Source organism: Balaenoptera ricei, chromosome 13 (genome assembly GCF_028023285.1).
Source record: "Balaenoptera ricei isolate mBalRic1 chromosome 13, mBalRic1.hap2, whole genome shotgun sequence".
NCBI lineage: Eukaryota > Metazoa > Chordata > Mammalia > Artiodactyla > Balaenopteridae > Balaenoptera > Balaenoptera ricei.
The window spans coordinates 96,421,487-96,441,761 of NC_082651.1; the positions used below are offsets into that span (position 1 = coordinate 96,421,487).

The 20,275-nt window shown below is 43.0% G+C and overlaps 1 protein-coding gene and 1 pseudogene across 2 annotated transcripts in view; both read left to right on the top strand.

Annotated features, from left to right (window-relative positions):
- Positions 1-1,571: 1,571 nt before the first annotated feature.
- Positions 1,572-20,275, top strand: part of ADAM17 (ADAM metallopeptidase domain 17) — a 59,095-nt gene continuing 40,391 nt past the window's right edge. Inside the window, exons 1-2 of one of the 2 annotated variants that reach the window (XM_059942236.1) lie at positions 1,572-1,868; positions 13,415-13,547. In XM_059942236.1, coding sequence (XP_059798219.1) covers positions 1,772-1,868; positions 13,415-13,547 — 230 coding nt within the window. In that variant the 5' untranslated portion in view covers positions 1,572-1,771. Of the gene's footprint in view, positions 1,869-13,414; positions 13,548-20,275 lie in introns of those variants that run through there. The other variant, XM_059942238.1, reaches the window with a different exon arrangement.
- On the top strand, positions 16,928-18,039 carry LOC132376577 (ubiquitin-conjugating enzyme E2 Q1-like; annotated as a pseudogene).

The following is a 20,275-nucleotide window of genomic DNA, read 5'->3' on the forward strand; positions in this document are numbered from 1 at the left end:
AACCTTGACTGTCTCTGAAAATCTAGGACTTCTGGATATGAATAAGCAAATGAATCAGGAACTTTACTTTTTTAAAATGGCATTTATTAAACAGATAGTGAAGGGCCGTCTATGAGCAAGGTACTGTAGAAGAGCTGTGGGTGGAACACAGAAAGATAGGATCTACTAAAGGTATAAGCTGGAGAGCATGGTGTCTGGGTGCTCAGAAAATAAGATGATATTCTCACTGTACAAAAAAAAACTGTCCACAACTGTCACGTTTTATGGGATACACATTCTAAAAATTATGTACAATTTGCAGAGGTGAACTTCTGCTTACTTTTTGATTAGGTATGCCATCAATGTATATGTTTAATGAAGGCATTTTATACCTCAGATGAACACAACAGGTTCAGTTAAGCCCAAAATGCACAAAACCAGTAACTCTGGATAATAACTGTTGGGAAAAGATGCTGAGATTTTTACTGAGGCATGCCACAGTGAACCTAAATTCAAATCATAGTTTGAGTATTTTATTAGGAGTAGCCGTAAAACTTGACCAGACGGGACTAATATTCTATTCCTAACAATTTTCGATTTCATAATGGAGACAAGGCTGTCCCACTCACTCACTCTTAAGTGGAAAATGTGTTCTGTCGTACTTGCATAAACTTTAGTTAGTTGAACCAAAATAGCAATTCCCGTCCAACGTTATTAGAATGTTTTATTCAGCACCATAAACACTCACTAGAGCTAAAATTATGCAAAGGATTGCAAAACAAAACACAAACTGTCTTGGCAAATTTCCAGTCTAAGCTAAAGTGACCAAGCACAGAGTTGAGTTTCAAGAAGTTGGCTGGACCTCTAGAACCTGTACGGGCAGACGAGGAGGTACGTTTAGGATTTAGTTTCTGGAAGCGCTTGCAGACCCTCTACATACAGCGGGGCCAACGAGAAAATGGGCATCAAGGAAGCGCCTATTTATTTCCCTCCACAAAGCCTCTTCCGTTACAACGGACGGAGGCCTGAGACGCCCGGGTGGTGCGACGCTGGGCCCCGAAAGCCAAGCTGCACCCCACCTGCGACCAGGAGGCTGGTCTCGCAGAAGCTGGCGCATGGACGCGGGGCCTCCTGCTCCCGGGAGCCCGTCCTTCGTCCCAGGCACTTCGCTGCTGGGTCATCACCCCGAGCCCACCCGGCCCGGCGCTCCTCCTCGTCCACTCTGGACCCCACGGTGGTTTCCACAGCTATCTAGTAAAAAGGGTAACAGGGATCCTATCCAGACGTGGGTCGGACCGAGGCGAGGGAGGTGGCCGGACGCGCCTTTGAGGGCCTACTCGCGAGCTCCCGCCTCCCTCGCGGCGGTCACCCGGGGACAGAGGCGTGGCCCGAGTGGGTCGAGTCAGGACGCCGCGAACCGCGTCAGAGGCGGCGCCGGCCGAGCCCCGGCGGGACGCAAGGGGGCGGGCGGAGGGGCGGCAAGATGGCGGCGCGCCGGCGCGGGGCCGGCGGTAGCGAGGGCCTCCCGGCATGCCGCGCGGCGCCCGGCTGTGGGCGGTGCGGGGGTCGGCGGTGGCCGGAAGCAGGCTGAGCCAGCCTCTCCGAGCGCTGCTTGCGCTTCCGGGAACCTGGAGCCGGGCTCTAGAGTTTTCCGGTAGGCGGCGCGGTAAGAGTAAGAGGCTGCAGGCGCCGGGCCGGGCGGATCCCCTCCTCTCCCAATGTGAGCGGCGTCCTGAGCCCCCGTCAGGCGAAGGCTGCCCAGAGAGGTGGAGCCGCTGGCCGGGCCGGGAACATGAGGCAGTGTGTCCTCTTGCTGAGCAGCTTGGTTCTTTTCGTGCTGGCGCCGCGACCGCCGGACGAGCCGGGCTTCGGCTCCCCCCAGCGACTCGGTAAAGACCCTACGGATCTGGCTTCGGCCGGCACCGGGTGCCTGGAGCGCGCAGCTTTCGGGGAAGAGCAGGGGAGCAGGATCCATCAGGTGTTTGGGGGCGGGGTATTGGACGACGGTGGCGCGTCCCTAAGTTTGCAGCGTAGCAGGGGGGTGTGGCTCTCAGAGTTCAGGAAAGAATGGAGATGGGCTTGTCTCGGGATGGGCAGGGATCCTGGAGGGAGCCTCCGGGAGTGACTGAGGGCCTGGGAGGGGTTTGCCCGCTGAGTTCGTGTTTGGGCGTGTGTTCCGGACAGAGGTGAGGCGGGGTGGTGGTGGCTCGTGTTCGGAGAGGGAGATGTGGTCCAGGTCCCTGCCCTTCTCGGGAGCAAATCTGTATTGTGTCCTTACCAAAGGCAGGGTTCTGGAGGGGGATAGGAAGGCCCAAGGCTGCACGGCTCTTCCTGGCTCTCCGAGGAAGCGAACTAGGTTTTCTTCTGTAGGAGGTACTTAGGCGGTAATCTGGTTGGAAGGCGGTGCCTGGAGAACTCGTCTTGGAGTTGCTTTTTGCGAACATCTTAAGCGTGTTATTGAAATTGTAGCTTATGGGAGGTACTTAAACTTGCCGGGCTAACTCGTAATGCCGCTACTGTGAATGCCTTCCTTGCCATTTGAAGCAAAAATTATCAGGGACGACCAATTTGGTCAGTTTTGAGGCCAGAAAGTAGAGGGTCATGTGGATTTTCTAAAGAGCTTGGATTTGAAGGATGGACTAACATTGAGAGATGTGAAATTTGGTGGGAGTTAGTTTGTGTAAACGTATAGTGACCCCTGTTAGGGTCCTTTATCTGTTAAAAGTTAGCATGTAAGAGAGCTTGATTAATTAGTAACAAAGTATGAAACAGTATATTTTCCCAGTGTGAGAAGTTGTAGCCTCAGTGATTTTTCATGGTTGTTTTGGCCTCCAGATCTCACCATGATGCCATATAGTATAGTATCGTGCAGATTGAGACACTGTGTAGATTTTCTTTATGGCCAATAAAAAATTTGCATTAGTTTACCTGGCAATTCTTTTTCCTTCTTTAATGGGCAAAAATTGTAATTGGCGGAGGGTATTAAAGGTGTTGTGTTCTCACCTGAACAACTGCTTTGTGGTTATCTCAAATTGCAATGGATTGCAGGTGATTAGTTGAATGAAAGGCCAGGGAGAACCTGGTAGGAAGTGCTGAGATGTGATAAGTTAATACAAATTGAAGGAAAATGGTGAGTTAGGGGTGGTGAGGATGGAGGAATAGGGTATAAGGATCCACTTCGTAAGGATAAACGTTAATGAAAAGAATAAACGTATTTTGAAATATTAAAGTTATATTTTTACCACTCTAACACAACTGTTTCACTTTTGTTATCATTCTCTTGTTCACAAGTGGAAAGATAAGTAGCACGAATCCTAGGAATGCACATAGTATAGAAGAAAACCTTACTTTCTAGTCAATTCTCCGCAGCATTCACAAATCGTAAGGGTTTTTTTTTTTTCTTTGACTGTGTGTTTTCATTTGCAAAGTGCAGACCACTGGTGCCAGAAAAATGCATAGACTTACCATTTATTCACTGCATGTTTGAAGAACACATACTGCATGCAAGTTTTATGTGTGGCGTTGGAAATATAAAGATCAGACTATATTCATCTTCCAAAAGCTTTTGGTGTAGTAGAATAGAGAGATCTAAACAGACAATTCTAGAACAATAGGAAGGAGAGTGAGAGAAGACATTATGGTGGGTATTATTTTCATCAGGGGACACTGAACCTATCCAGGGAAGGTTAGTGAAGGCTCCCTGAAGGAGGTGATGATATTGAGCCCAGGCTGTAAGGTTAAGTAGCTGAAGAGAGAAAATAAGGACAGTCCTGATGGAGGCACTTAGAGATTGTTAGAATTTAAATGAACCTTGGAGATCGTGTCTAGTTTTTTAAATAAAGCGGCGGGTAAGATGAGTCTCTGAAAGGTGTAGTGACTTGTCAGGTTCATTCAGTTAGTGATAAATATATGGCTTGAGGGTATTTTTTCTTTTGAAGAATGACTTTTTTGTGTGTTTGTTTGATAGCTTTGGATGTAGCTTGTTGCTTAACTCTACCCCACCATTTAGATTGAATTGGTCAAGGCCAATGAATAATTTCATAGTTAAAGAGCATGGTTTATTGTTTAATAGCCTTCTTATCCTATAAATGTTACCATAACCCCATAACTGCAGTTCTAAATATTGATTAGGGATTTGACAACATTTTCTGAAGAATAAAAATGTATAATAGAATCCTGGCTTTTGGAGTACTCCACAGGTCACCCAACATGATTTCAATTGAACTGTCATGAATTGCATAATTTAGGAAATTTATGAGTCATTTGAGCTTAGTCATAATGATATCTTGTTGAAGTTACAGCTGGGGTATATAAGTGTCACTGTGATTTCAAAAGAGTTTTCTCTGTGTTACGTTTAATAAAAGAGAATATAGTGGGTGGAAGGAAAAAAAATATAGGTCACAGATGAGGGATGAAAATTTGTATTGGAAACATATATTTGAAATGTACCTTTAGGTAATTGCCATGGGGATTCTCCACATTGCAGTGCTCATTTCTCATTATTGACGGCATCATTTTGCTCAATATTTTGACATCTGACTTCGTCTTTTGATGTTAATTTTGCTTACAGGCTGGATTCTTTTGAAACTAAAACACTTACCCACCCCACCTGCTTCAAGAGAAATTTAATGCAGCTCTGCTTTGTACTAGAGAGAGAAACTGTATTTCTAGAATAGAACAAAGAGAAGAGTTAAGCAGAAAGCCATGGTGGGGAAACTGGAGAATTCCATTTGGCCTTCATGGGGTTTTCCAGAACATTAAGTCTAGGTGTCCTTCAAGGCCAAGTGTGGTTGAATTTTAGATCCTTCACCATTTTGTATTTGTGAGAGATGGTGAGTGTTTTCAGTTGGAAGTATACTTTGAGGAAAGTCAGAAAAAGATGGGTAGGGAGGGAGGGACAGAAAGAGGCTTCACAGAGGTTGGGAGGTGAAATGAAGTGCTTTTTCACGTATCCCTTAACTTAGTCCTAAAATGAACCAAGGAGATGGGTATCTCCCTCCGCACACACCTCCCTTTCTTTTTTTCTCTCTTTTAATAAGAGTTGTAGGCTTTGACAAGTCTCATCTGTTGCCCTGGTTTCACTTACCATTTGACTGTTTGGATAACTACCAAATATGTGTCTCTGACCTAGGCTTGTTCTCTGAAGCTCCACTCTCATGTATCCACCTCAGTGTTCACAGGTACCTCAAACATATGTCCAAAATTACTTACCTCTTTGATTAGAAGAATGTGTATAGGAGACAAGGTTTTAATCTAGGAAAAGGCAGCAGTGCTGGAAATTGTGGAAGTAATCTCATTGCTTAACCCGAATTTGCATCCATTTCAGCTACAGAGCCTTATGGATCAATCCAGGGTTCTTTGGAGGTTCCCTTGGGCTGTGCTCACTTTCATTTTTGGCTCAGAGTTTCCATGTGACTGGTCTTGCTGGAGAGTCTTGGCCCAGGTTTAGCCCCAGCCCAGGTGAAGGGCTCTTGATAAGGAATTATTTGAGGCAGCTCACCCTCCAGCTTCCCTAACTGGTATAAACCCATAAAATTAGGTTTTTAGTTCCCACTGCCTAGCAAACAGCACTGTTCTTTTCTTATCCCTTAGTCCCAAGGAGGGATTCACCCATGCCTAGGGCTTGTTGCAGAGTGACCCGACCAGGCCTCTCCCTTGTCCTGCGTATTTTGGGGAGTACTGAAGAGCAGTGAAGTCTCATGTGTTTTCTGCACAAGCAGAATAAACACTTGACAGCAGCCCTGGCTTTATCTTTTCCACTTCTGACACCAGAAGTGGGCGCCTGACACTGTCATTTTGGGGGAACTCTTCATACTCCGTGCAGCAGAGCCGTGGAGAGGGGGCAGAGTGCTCTGGGGGTTCTGCATGACGATTGCAAGTTGAATTCCAGGAAGATGCAATTTATTGCGAAAAGAAAAGAGAAATTAAGTAAAAAGTTCACAAGTGTTCCCGGACTCTTCCAACACCTCATTATTTAAAAATCAGTTTTATCTTAAAAACTTGCCTCGGCTTGATGAATGAAGTAAGGGTATATTATATATCGTTGTACCAAAAGTCAGTGGCCATACAAGCATATCCTGGAGACAGAACAATTCAGGTATGAGAGAAGGGTAGAGTAAGAAGGTTTATCAAATCTATAGGCCACTCCATATCTGTATCCAGGAAGCCGGTTTGTGGCAGGCCTGAAGGTCCAGCTTCCTCTTTATTCTTTTTTTTTTTTTAAAGGGAACTTTATTTTATTTATTTATTTATATTTGGCTGTGTTGGGTCTTCGTTGCTGCATGGGCTTTCTCTCGCTGCGGTGAGCGGGGGCTACTCTTCGTTGTGGTGTGCGGGCTTCTCATTGCGGTGGCTTCTCTTGTTGCGGAGCACGGGCTCTAGGCGCGTGGGCTTCAGCAGTTGTGGCTCACAGGCTCAGTAGTGTGGTGCACGGGCTTAGTTGCTCCACGGCAGGAGGGATCTTGCCGGACTAGGGCGCAAACCCGCGTCCCCCGCATTGGCAGGCGGATTCTTAACCACTGCGCCCCAGGGAAGCCCTCTCTTTATTCTTTTTTTCTTTTTTTTTTTTTTTAACATCTTTATTGAAGTATAATTGCTTTACAATGTTGTGTTAGCTTCTGCTTTATAACAAAGTGAATCAGTTATACACATACAATATGTTCCCATATCTCTTCCCTCTTGCATCTCCCTCCCTCCCACCCTCCCCATCCCACCCCTCTAGGTGGTCACAAAGCACGAGCTGATCTCCCTGTGCTATGTGGCTGCTTCCCACTAGCTATCTATTTTACATTTGGTAGTGTATATATGTCCATGACACTCTCTTACCCTGTCACATCTCACCCCACCCCCTCCCCATGTCCTCAAGTCCATTCTCTAGTAGGTCTGTGTCTTTATTCCCGTCTTGCCACTAGGCTCTTCATGGCCTTTTTTTTTTTTTTTTTTTCCTTAGATTCCGTATATATGTGTTAGCATACTGTATTTGTTTTTCTCTTTCTGACTTACTTCACTCTGTATGACAGACTCTAACTCAATCCACCTCATTACAAATACCTCCATTTCATTTCTTTTTATGGCTGAGTAATATTCCATTGTATATATGTGCCACATCTTCTTTATTCTTTGAGAACATAAAAAAAGGAACAAAGTATCAGCTGGTTTTTAACCACTGATCTTGATTTTGAAAATCATAGAATAACAGATTTATTGTTTCCCTGCTTAAAATCATTATGTGATTTATCAGTGATGTAACTGCAAATATATGATGACTTAATGTAAAAAAGTTCTATGTAAATGAATAATTGCAAACTGTATATAAAGGAACAAGATACAGTGTAGAACTTCAGAATCTTTCAGCATCCACTTGTCCCCTTATATCAACCTGCTAAAAATACAAAATTCAACCGAGTAAATCTGAAGATCTAATTGGCTTTATTAGGCGATTTATGAATTGGGCAGCATCCCTTCTAGCAACTAGAAGGGCCCTCTGAGGTTTTGTACCAAATGGAAGGTTTTTATAGGAATAAGGGTGGGGCAAGGGAGCTGTTAGCGAAAGAAAAGAAAAGGATTGTTTTTAGGCCAGGACATCATCTTTTTTGGGGGAAGGGAACTGGCAAGGGTTTTATCATATGGATAACCTCTTCTTCCTCTGGGGGATGGAGGGGGCCCCTACGACAGATTACCTCATTAGTAGACAATTCCAAACTTGTTGGTTAAGATTACTTTTCTGGTGAAGGTCGAAACTACAGTTAGGTATTAAACCTAGGTTTGGTATCGTGGGCTTTAGCAGAAGTGGGCTTATGGTTTTTCTCTTCAACAAATCCCTCCCCCAAACCTCCTCTTAGTTGTGTATTTTTTTAAATCTCAGTGAATGTGGTGCCACTGTCTACCCAGGTATCCAAGCCAGAAACCTGGGGGTCTTTTAGTGATCTCCACCTGGATTGCTCAGCAGCTTACTAGCTGATTTCCCAGACTCCAGTTTTGTCCTCCTCTAGCCCGTTCTGCACACTGCAGTTGTTGTTGAACCCAAGCTCGTGTGCCTGACGCACAGTGAGGCCCAACAGATGGAAGTGTCCGAGTTTGGAGCAGAAAAAGGTTTATTGATTGCGAGGGCACCGATGGAGAAGATGGGAGATGTAGGCTTGTCTCAGATCCATCTTCCTGGCTGGCCATGGTTTTTAAAGGCAACGTTTGGGGTGAGGGTTGCAGGGAGCATGACTTTCTTCTGATTGGTTGGTGGTGAAGTAACAGGGTGCTTTTTCGTGAGTCTTAATCATCAGCCTTCTGGTTCCAGCCAGTCTGGGTTCTGTGTGCTTGTGGTCAGCTTGTAGTCACTATCTGCCACGTGGGAGGAGGGGGGGTGTCTTAGTTCCTGCAGAACAGCTCAAAGATTTGTGTCGGATTGTTCTGTATATCCCTGCAGGAGGAACTAGGGCTCCCTATTGTTTCTTGACTGTTTTCCCCTTGTTTCAGCCTTCCATCACTTCTCTAATTAGTAATTGCTTGAATCTGCTCTTTGGAACTCGGGGAAGGTCTAAGAGACTAAAGCCTTTTCTACAAACCAGAAACGGGACAGAAGGGCTTTTGTAGGGACTTCCCTGGTGGACCAGTGGTTAAAAATCTGCCTTCCAATGCCGGGGACACGGGTTCGAGCCCTGGTCCTGGAGGATCCCACATGCTGCAGAGCAACTAAGCCCGTGCGCCACAACTACTCAGCCTGCGCTCTAGAGCCGCGAGCCACAACTACTGAGCCTGTGAACCACAACTACTGAAGCCCACGTGCCTAGAGCCCGTGCTCCGCAACAAGAGAAGCCACAGCAATGAGAAGCCCACGCACCGCAACGAGGAGTAGCCCCCACTCGCCGCAACTAGAGAAAGCCCGCATGCAGCAACGAAGACCCAATGCAGCCAAAATAAATAAATTTATTTTTTTTAAAAAAATGAAAGGTTTTTTTTATCTGGGAGGGCCCTGAAGGGTCCTGCTTGGTTTCAGTCCTGCCTTTTCTTTGATACTTTTTAATCCTGAGGGCAACAGAGGCAGGTGAAGAAAGAGAATAAAGTTTCAGATAGACAGGCTAATCATAAACTTGGCAGGGGAACTTGGTTTTAGGGGCATTTGGTTTCACAGTCACGCTGAAATTTCTAATTTATAGCTGTTGCCCTTATCCAAAGTCAAAAATCCTTAATTTAGTTCCATGGCGCTCCATGACCAGACCTCCGCCTGCCTCTGTGGCCTCATGCCTCTTCATGTCTGCGGTGCCGTTCTGCACTCCAGCCTCACTGACTTGCTTTCAATTCTTTGAGTGTATTGTGTTCTGTATTTCTTGTGGACCTCAGCATAGGTATGCCCTCTACTTAGAACCCTGTCCTTTCTTTTCGTTCTCTTGGCTGCTTCCTCATCCTTTCGGTCTTAACTTCAGTGCTGTTTCCCTGGGAAAGCATCCTTGGCTTCCCAGAAAGGGGTCATGCTCCTGCTGTGTCCTGTAAATTCTTTCCATTTCCTCTCCCTTGGTTTGTGACGTATTTTATAATGATTTTTTTGTGTGATGCTCTTTCCCCCAAAGTCGCAACATTGGAAATGTATCTCTCCTTCTCTCCATTAATATCCCTAGTGCTTGGAAGGTAACAGGTTTTCAATAACTTTTTGTTGAATAAATGAATAGGTGGGGTCTGGTGGAAAGGGGAAAAGTATGTGCAGAATGTGTTTGCAAGAAAGGAGGGATGGGAGTTGTGGTGGAAGAGATTAAAAAAGCAGTGAGTAAGGGTAGGGTCCCTAAGGAGGACCAGACAGAGGAGGCCAAGTGAGGGAAACGGTAACACGTGGCGGAGAAGAGCAGGGAGCTTTGGGGAGGGGATCCTAAATAATATAGTACTCCAGTCTGACCTTTTGAAGAGTGTCTGTTTTCTAATATGTGTTTGTAGCAGCCGAAATGAGACAAGCTCAGTTGTTTAGGGTGATCGCTGGGGCAACTTGTAGGAAGCGAGGAAAGTGTTCTCATCGCAGAGCATGCTGGCAGCCATCGTGGAGTTTCTAAACAGGAGAATACGACCGTACGCTGAGCTGATGAGGAAGGTAGTTTTTGTAGCATTGTCTAAACTGTATAAACTGTCATAAACTCTACTGTAAGAAGTTAAGTGGTTTATACTTAAGATTTTTGGATATGGATGGGGGAAATATAAATTCTGTTGAAAAAGCTATAGAAAATTGGATTACCGATGGCTGGAATTTTGGAAGTAAAGTGCAGTGAAATAGCGAGCATGTGAGAGGTTACCTGCAAGAGCAGGAGCTCAGGGTGTTGGACAGAGCGCGCATTTACCGCGCTGTTTGTAACGGCTCCCGGACGTCCAGCTGGAGACCTCTCGTTATTAAAAGGGGTAAATTACAATTGAAACATGTTAGTTAAGTATTTTAAAGTGCTTTAGCAAGCTGCATTTATTATAGAAAAATACCTAAAGAGAACCAATGATGTTACTATCTTGCTCTTATTTTTTTTTCTAGCCCTATTTGTATACATAGTTACGGTCATGCAGTATGAACAGTTTTTAAAATCTACTTTTGTTTATTTAATATTATAGTATAAGTATTTCCTCATGTTCTTAAAACCTGTTGTTAACAGCATTTTAAATGATTGCAGATTTTTTTTTTTTTTGGTCATTTGGAAATGCTATAACTTCTCTATTTGCCAGGTATTAATTTACTTCGTTTCCAATTTTTGTTCTTAAAACTAATACAAGGCTGAACAGTGAACATCTTTGTGCTTAAAGGTTTTTTTCTTCACTTTATTTCCTTGGTTTAGCCTAGTTCAGTGGTTCTCAAACTGGAGTAGTGTGTATCAACATCACCTGGAAGGCATGTTAACACAGGTGGCTGGGCCCTGCGCCTGGAATTTCCGATTGAGGAGGGCTGGGATGGGAAACAAGTTCCCAGGCGGTGGCTGGTTGTGGGGAACCACTCTTTGAGAACAGCTGGCCTCTATTATTGGCAGTGAAACTATAGGACTGAGGTTAAGTTTCTCAGTTAGTGGGAGTGATTATGATCTTGAATGAAACTGAGTCTGTGTACCAACCTGTATCAGGGAAGTCGAAGAGCTAAAGGATTGTATCAGCATTGAGAATTTGAGCAAAGGAGTGCTCTTTTGTGCAAGGTTCTGTGCCAGGTGTTGTGAGGTAAGAATACCGTGATTTTAAAGCAGAGCTCATTTTTGGCCATTTTACAATCTATTTGTGAGATAAGACAAATATAACTAAAAAAATGCCAGAAGAAAGGTGTAAACAAAATGTTTCAGAATTCAGAGGGAGGCATGGTCATGTTTGATTGACATGTCAAAAAGTAAGAGGCCAAGAAGTGGAAGGTCCAGGTAGAGCTAGGCTATTTTTAAGCAGTTTCAAAAGTTGAAATCAATAAAGCTTGCGGTTTTCAGCCAGACAGGCCCCAGTTCAAATCCTAGTACTGTGCTACATTAGCTTTGTGATATTATTCTCTCCGAGTCTGTTTCTTCATCTGTAAAATGGGAAAAATACCCCAAGATGTTTGTGTAGATAACATAGAACACCTAGTATGGTGTCTTGTGGGAAACAAAACACTCAAAAATTGTTGAATAAATGATAAGCTTCTTGAAGGTTTTTCATTGGTGCCTCGAAGCATTGTAATTCGCAAGGCCAAATCACCCATAAACATCCATCGGCATAAAAGAGATTGATGCCTTCTGAAACAGCTTTCCTCTGGATTAAAATTAAAAGGAAATTTTTGTTAACAGAAAATGGGTGGTACCCAGCAAGTGTGAAATTTGCTACCACTTTAATCTTATCTTGAGTTAGAGCCTTGAATGGACTTTGATTAAATTGCTTTAACCATATAGTAGTGTGCCTCTTCACATTTGCTTGAGTATTACGTGACAGTGGGGCATTTTTCCTTCTTTGACCACTCTGTCTAAATTGGCCCTTCCCACTGCCTCTCTGCTGTCCTGCTTTCATACCACGGCACTGACGTGGATTTTCTTGTGCGTTGTCCGTCTCTCCCACTAAAGTGAGTGCTGCTTTAGGCAAGGACTTGGCGTGTTGAGTGCTGTATCTCAGTACTTAGACCAGGGCCTGGCACACAGCAGTGAATGAACGGATGAAAGAGCCAATTGAGGATATTCAGGGGAAGAGGATGGAGAAAAGTATTGGGTGGATTCTTTCTTTTAAAAATGGTTTTGTGAGCATAGTTAACTGCAGTAGCAACACGCTTGTATTTTAAGCTCCTGCTGCTATATTTTGAGGACATTCTAAGTCCAGTGGAATGATTTTGAATACCATTGCTTCTCCAGTGATATCTGTTGAGAGAAAAGGAAAGCATCAGCTCAAGTATTTTTAGACAGTTTGTACAGAGACTTAAGTCACCAAAATTGTCTTCCAAAAATCCTCCTGATTGTGGGAGAGACAGCTGAGTTGCTGTTGATAAAAAGTGACTTATGGGGGTAGCATATACTCTATAGTGTTTACTCTTGCTCTATACCAAATAGAAACTTATTTGTGCTTGTTCTATCTTTGGGGCAGTCCATCTTTGCTTTTCCTGGGTTCCAAGTCAGCCTTGTAAAATAATTAATGTTTTTTTTTTTTTCCTAGGGATTGGTTTGGTCTTACCACTTACACTTCGTGCTGTCCGGTGGATTGATATTCTGCTGTGTCTGTTGAGGTCAACAATGATAGGGATATTACCACTTCTTTGCTCTCTAATTTGGAGCATGTGGTTTTTCTATAAAAGATTTTCTGTAAAAGATTTACTTTCCCAGTTTGGTTTCCTCAGGCCATTAATACATTTGTTGCTCTTTGTTACTGTACATCAACTGATAAGGAATTGATGTAGCCCAAGTGGGCAGTGGGCAGGTCAAGTTGGCAGGCTTGATCTTAAAAATTCTAAACATACAAGCCAGAAATGCCTTGAATTTAGAAGTTAGTTCATTGCATACTGTGATACTTTCTGAGATATCAAAATTATTAATATCTAATATGAACATGGACTCATGTTCACATTGCCCTGATTGTCACAGATATCTTTCCATAATTGATTTGCTTGACCTAGGATCCAAAACGGCTCACACACTGGCTTGCTTGCTGTATTCTTACGTCCCTTCTGTCTCCACCCCTCCCTTCTTTCTCGTGCCATTTGTTTCCTGGAGAAATTGGGTCATTTGTTTTGCAGGAATGGACCATTTTGGGTGTGGCTGATTACTTCCTAAGGTTGTTATTTAATTTGGCAACCTCTAATCCCTTTTTGTCTTAAAAACTGGTGTGGGTGTGTGTGTGTGTGTGTGTGTGTGTGTGTGTTTGGTAAGACTTTCGTAGGTCGTGCTGGGGCATTACATCAGGAAGAGTTTGTTGTCTGACTCTCATTTTAATGATATTACAATTGATTAGGAGGTTTAGGTGTTAATAACCTTTTTTACCTTTATTTCAGAAAAGCTTGATTCTTTGCTCTCCGACTACGATATCCTCTCTTTATCCAATATCCAACAGCACTCTGTAAGAAAAAGGGATCTACAGGCCTCAACACACTTAGAAACACTACTAACTTTTTCAGCCTTGAAAAGGTAAGTTGAATTATTCATAGAATAACGTTGGGGCAATGAGGGACTTGGTTTGGTAAAAGCAGAAAAATTGGAGTGTCTAATTAAATCTTAGAAAGTTACATTTTAAAGATTTGTAATATAATTATAGTCTGTCATGATTCTTACAATAGTGTATTGCTTATTCTAAAATTCATATGACTATTTTTTAAAAAGTAAATGTGTATTCCAAAGGAATTAATGATGGTATATTTATTTATTTTTTGGAATTCTAACAAAGAATTTTAATTAATTGAATGATTATAGTACTTTTGTGCTACTTTAGAATTGTCCACCTTATACTGAGTACTGTCTTAATTTTATATATGAAGACACTGAGGTTTAGAGATAAAGGATTTGTTTAGGACTCCACAACCTAGTGGTGAGCTGGGTCTCTTTCCACATTGAATTGCTCTTATGTCATAGCACAAATTGATAGATGTGGTCTATTTGGGCATTAATTTTAATATCTCTTATGTTTTGCAGATGTAAATGTGTTAGATAGTAACAGGCCTCTTTCTAAAGTCTTTTTAGGGAGCTTTACTAATATCAAATAACAAACACTGGGCGCATATAAATGGGCTGGTTTTTTCTTTGTACATAGGGTAGGCCTTCTCCAACACATATTTAAAAGTAATATATGCACCTGATTTAAAAAACAAACTACAGAGGGACTTCCCTGGTGGTCCAGTGGTTAAGACTCCATGCTTCCACTGCAGGAGGCACAGGTTTGATCCCTGGTCGGGGAACTAAGATCCCGCATGCTGTGCAGCATGGCAAAAAAAACACAAAACTATAGAGGGTATGAGAAGTTTTTACTTCCCAGACCCAGCAAGTTTCCTGTATAAACTTCCAAAAGATTTTAATGCATATTTTTTGCATATAGATCTATATATATGTAGGTGATATAGATAACATAGATTTACCTCATTTATAACAGCTGCATAAATATTCCTATTGTGTAAAATTATGACAGTTTGTTGACTAGTACCATACAGATGGATACTGTTTAATCAAAGTGATTTTTTTTTCCTGTAACGAACAGTGCTCCAGTGAATATCTTTATAAATATACCCTATCTAGGTTTTTTTTTTTTTAAAATTAATTAATTAATTTATTTATTTTTGGCTGTGTTGGGTCTTTGTTTCTGTGCGAGGGCTTCCTCTAGTTGGGGCAAGCGGGGGCCGCTCTTCATCGCGGTGCACGGGCCTCTCACTATCGCGGCTTCTCTTGTTGAGGAGCACAGGCTCCAGACGCGCAGGCTCAGTAGTTGTGGCTCACGGGCCTAGTTGCTCCGCGGCATGTGGGATCTTCCCAGACCAGGGCTCGAACCCGTGTCCCCTGCACTGGCAGGCAGATTCTCAACCACTGCGCCACCAGGGAAGCCCCTATCTAGGTATTTTTATAGGATACATTCCTAAAAGGTGAATTACTGTACTGGATCAAGGGTATACATATTATAAATGTTTATTGATGTTGACATGTTTCCTCCTGAAGACATTAGACCAATTTATTCTTCTAGCAACAGTGTATGAGTTTATCTCTTTCTTGTTATCCTTGCCAATACTAGGTTTTATCAGCCTTCAACTTTTCTTGCTCTGAAAGGGGATGGTACCTCACAAATGTTTTGATTTTAATTTTGTGTAAAATTCATCATCTTTTCATGGGTTCATAAGTTATTTTCCTGTCTGCCTTTTCGTATCCATTTACCGTTTTTCTATTGGGTTTATCCTTTGGGTTACTGAATTGTAGTAGTGCTTGGCATTAAGGAAATGAATCCATCATCACATGTGTTACTGATATTTTATGCAAATATTTTTACTATATCTTTTTATTTTTCCTAGTTATTGCCATCATCCGTAGATTATTTTTGAATGATTTCTTTTTGTTGGATTTTATGTCAAAATATTGCAGTATAGGTTATCTAGCTTCACCTATAGCAAATTTGAGCAGAGTGGTGATATTAATAATAGCTATAGTTTATCAGGTATTTACTGCAGTAGGCACTTTACATATTATCTCTAATTCTCACCATACTTTGCATAGAAGTCTTTGTTACTCCCTTTTGAAGGCAAAAAAAACCCCTGAGGCTCAGAGAGGTTAAGTAAGTTGCCCAAAGTCACTCAGCTAGAAAATGGAAGATAAAGGATTTGAACACAAGTCTGACTTCCAAAACTTGTGTTATTTCTGCTATGCTGATGAAGAGTTTGACGAAGGAGTGGAGACACAGTAGCAAGAAATGAGTAGGAGCAAAGGAGGACGGGAGAAGACTTTAAAACGATAAGAACTCAAAGTTTAGTTTTCTGGGTTTCTTTTGAAGTTAGACTTGAGGTAGCCTGTAGAATCCTTACTCTAGGGTCAAACACTGCCATAGCCTAACATACTTCTCTTTCATGTTTCATAGATGACATTGATTCATTAAGGAAATGTTAAACAACATCTCCTTATCTTCCCTCTGTGTAAGGAAGCAGAGAAATTTATAATTTAAATTTTCATCTTAAGTGTTTAACAGGAAATGTATCTAACAATATATGAGAACTTTGTACCGGGTACTTTAAAATAGTTTATTTCATTTAACCCTCAAAACCATTCAGTTAGTAGTTGGTATTACTTCCACTTATAGATGAAGATAAATTAGGTTCAGAAGTTAAGGCCAAGATCAAACAGCAAGTCGGTGGTGGAGGCGGGATTTGAGTCAGGTATGTCAGAATCCAAAGCCCATACCCTTTCTTTTCTGTTATACTGTGTTATTGAAGCTTAAAAGAAAAAAAAAGTTGGGATACTTGAAATGATCAAATTGTAGAGGGCTAAACTGCCTATATGAAGCCACTCATTATTTGATGGTGATGGTAAATGAGATGTTCTGTTTTTAGATGGTAGAGGAAAGCAAAATAATTTAAGATCATAACATTAAATTTTGATGTGATTGTTAGTGGTTGAAAAAGCATGGAAACACTGAGAGATTGTATATGAGTTAAAAAGTAATCTTATGGAAAAAAAAAAGTTTGAAATTTACCCAGAAGTTACATTCCCTCTTTTTTATAAATCAAGAAATAATATTACTATTAAAGTAATGAGGGCGGTGGCGGCGGAGGCTGGAGGCTCCCGGCTCGCCGGCTGCGCAGTGGAGCGGAGGATGGGGCAGCCGCCGCCGCAGGGGCAGCCGCAGGGGGGCCAGGGAGTGGCACCGGGGACCCGGGGCGGCCCGAGAGGGTGGGTCCGGGGCGGGGGCCCTGCCCAAGTCCATCTTTCACTGCGGCCACGAGCGCTTCCGCCTTGCCCGCGCCTGCCTGGACGAGCTGAGCTGGGAGTTCCTGCTGGCTGGGGCCGGAGGGGCCGGGGTGAGGGGGCCGCGCCCAGACCGCACCTCCGGGGTCGGTGCCTGGGGATCCCGTCCGCATCCACTGCAACATCACGGAGTCATACCCTGCTGTGCCCCCCATCTGGTCAGTGGAGTCCGATGACCTTAACCTGGCTGCTGCTCACTGTGAAATGAAAGAAGGAGAGCCAACTGAGGGCAAGAAATCTGGAGATGACGGCATCGCAAGAGAAAACTTGGCCATACTAGAGAAAATTAAAAAGAACCAGAGGCAAGATTACTTAAATGGTGCGGTGTCTGGCTCGGTGCAGGCTACTGACCGGCTGATGAAGGAGCTCAGCGGTATATACCCATCACAGAGTTTCAGAGGTGGAAACTATGCAGTCGAACTCGTGAATGACAGTCTGTATGATTGGAATGTCAGACCCCTCAAAGTTGACCAGGACAGCGCTTTGCACAACGATCTCCAGATCCTCAAAGAGAAAAAAGGAGCTGACTTCATCCTACTTAACTTTTCTTTTAAAGATAACTTTCCCTTTGACGCGCCGTTTGTCAGGGTTGTGTCTCCAGTCCTCTCCTGGGGGTATGTTCTGGGCGGAGGTGCCATCTGCATGGAACTTCTCACCAAGCAGGGCTGGAGCAGTGCCTACTCAATAGAGTCAGTGATCATGCAGGTCAGTCCACACTGGTGAAGGGAGAAGCACGAGTGCAGTTTGGAGCCAGCAAATCTCAATGCAGCCTGACAAGAGCACAGCAGGCCTACAAGTCCTTGGTGCAGATCCACGAAGAAAACGGCTAGTACACACCCCCGAAGGAAGATGGCTAACCCGGGAGTGCCATCCCCTTCCTCCTTCCCTAGGCACCACTGGACCAATTACCTTTGAATGCTGTATTTGGATCTCACGCTGCCTCTGTGGTTCCCTCCCTCATTTTTCCGGACGTGATAGCTCTGCCTATTGCAGGACAATGATGGCTATTCTAAACGCTAAGAAAAAAACAAACAAACACAGAACTGTTTCAAGTACTCAAGACTGACTCACAGACGAACCAACCACCTGGCTGGAGCCCTTGCTAGCAGGCATTCTTAAAAGAAACTTTTGAGCCTCCTTATATTGCTGGAAACTCAGCTGTGCTCCAGACTAGAGCCTCCTTACCTATGCTATGGTAAGGATTTTTAATTTATTTTCTCTTATTTCATGTACACTGCTTTTTTTGGTTACAGTGTATGATGGATGTGTATGAAAAAAAATGTATCTTTGGGAAAACAATTACAGTATGTTAATTTGAAACAAAAATGAAGTAATGAATACAAATATTGTTTTAATACTTTTTTGATAATGTTATAATTTTTTTGGAAAAAGTTATACATATTATATGATATCACTTATATGTGGAATCTAAAAATTAGTACAAATGAACTCACTTGCAAAACAGAAACAGACTCACAGACGTAGAAAACAAACTTATGGTTACCAAAGGGGAAGGGGGTGGATAAATTGGAATTATGAGATTTACAGAATGCACACTACTGTATATAAAATAAAAGATCTATGTGTATCACAGGGAACTATATTCAGTATCTTATAATAAACTATAATGGAAAAGAATCGGGAAAGAAAAATATAGATGTATACATATATATATTGATATATAACTGAATCACTTTGCTATGTACCTGAAACTAGCACAATGTTGTAAATAAACTATACTGCAATAAAAAAAGAAAAGAAATATACACAGGAACCTAGGAAGAGATGAATTCCCAGGCCTCAGGAGAAACAGAAATTGGAGAGTGTTTATGCCCCTTTGCCCTGGTGGTCCACTGTGAAAATGACTGCTGTAGACTGTGTGTGTCCCCACAAATGCATCTGTTGAAATCTTAACCCCCAATGCAATGGTGTTAGGAGGTGGGGCCTCTGGGAGGTGATTAGGTCATGAGGGTGGAACCCTCATGAATGAGATTAGTGCCTTTTTAAAAGAGGCCCCAGGGACTCGCCTGGTGGTCCAGTGGTTAAGATTCCACACTTCTACTGCAGGGGGCATGGGTTCAATCCCCAGTCAGGGAGCTAAGATCCCGTATGCTGTGCGGCCAAAAAATAAAATAAAAGAGGCCCCAGAGAACTCCTTCATCCCTTCTGCCATGTGAGGACACAGTGAGAAGGTAGCTGTCTCTGAACCAGGAAGTCGGTTCTCACCAGACACTGAATCTGCCAGCACCCTGATCCTGGCCTTCCCAGCCTCCAGAACCACGAGAAATGAAATTCTGTTGTTATAAAACAAACAAGCAAACAAAAAGTGAAATATCTCAAAATATTTGAAGAGGGCTAGAACTGATAAAGAAATGAAAGTGGGGACGTCCCTGGTGGCACAGTGGTTAAGAATGCGTCTGCCAGTGCAGGGGACATGGGTTCGAGCCCTGGTCTGGGAAGATCCCACATGCCGCAGAGCAATTAAGCCCAAGCACCACAACTACTGAGCCTGCGCTCTAGAGCCCACGAGCCACAACTACTGAAGCCCGCGTGCGCCTAGAGCTCATGCTCTGCAACAAGAGAAGCCACTGCAATGAGAAGCCTGTGCCCTGCAACGAAGAGTAGCCCCAGCTCGCCACAACTAGAGAAAGCCTGCGTGCAGCAACGAAGACCCAATGCAGCCACAAAGAAAGAGGGAGGAAGGAAGGAGAGAGATACATACCCAGCTAAATGGACCATTAAAAATAGACATGATGGGGACTTCCCTGGTGGTCCAGTGGTTCAGAATCTGCCTTCCAATGCAGGGGACACAGGTTTGATCCCTGGTCAGGGAACTAAGATCCCACATGCTGCGGGGCAACTGAGCCTGCGCGCCGCAACTACTGAGCCTGCGTGCCGTAACTAAGACCCAACGCAGCCAAAAAATAAATAAATAAATAAATCACTATTAAAAAAATAGATACGAGGTACAGACTTCCAGTTATAAAATACATGTTATGAGGATGTAATGATATATAGCATGGTGACTATAGATAATAATACTGTACTACATATTTGAAAGTTAGACCTTAAAAGATTAGATCTTAAAAGTTCTCATCACAAGAAAAAAAATTGTAACTGTGTGCAGTGATGGATGTTAACTAGACTTATTGTGGTGATCATTTCAGAGTATATACCCCCCCAAAAAATAGGAAAATAATGTTAATTCAGACTGATTAACACCAGTTAGTAGTCACTGTGAATCCTTAAAAGTCAGGAAGATAAATTGCTAAAGGAGGTCTGAAAGTACATGATTTCACATAATTTGGGAAGGATAAAGTAAAATGTAAGTTCTGACTGACATATCCTGTTGGAGGTTTTATAGCTCAAAGGTGAAGATTGGAAACTCAAAAAACAGGAATTTTACCAACACTTGGTCCTATTCT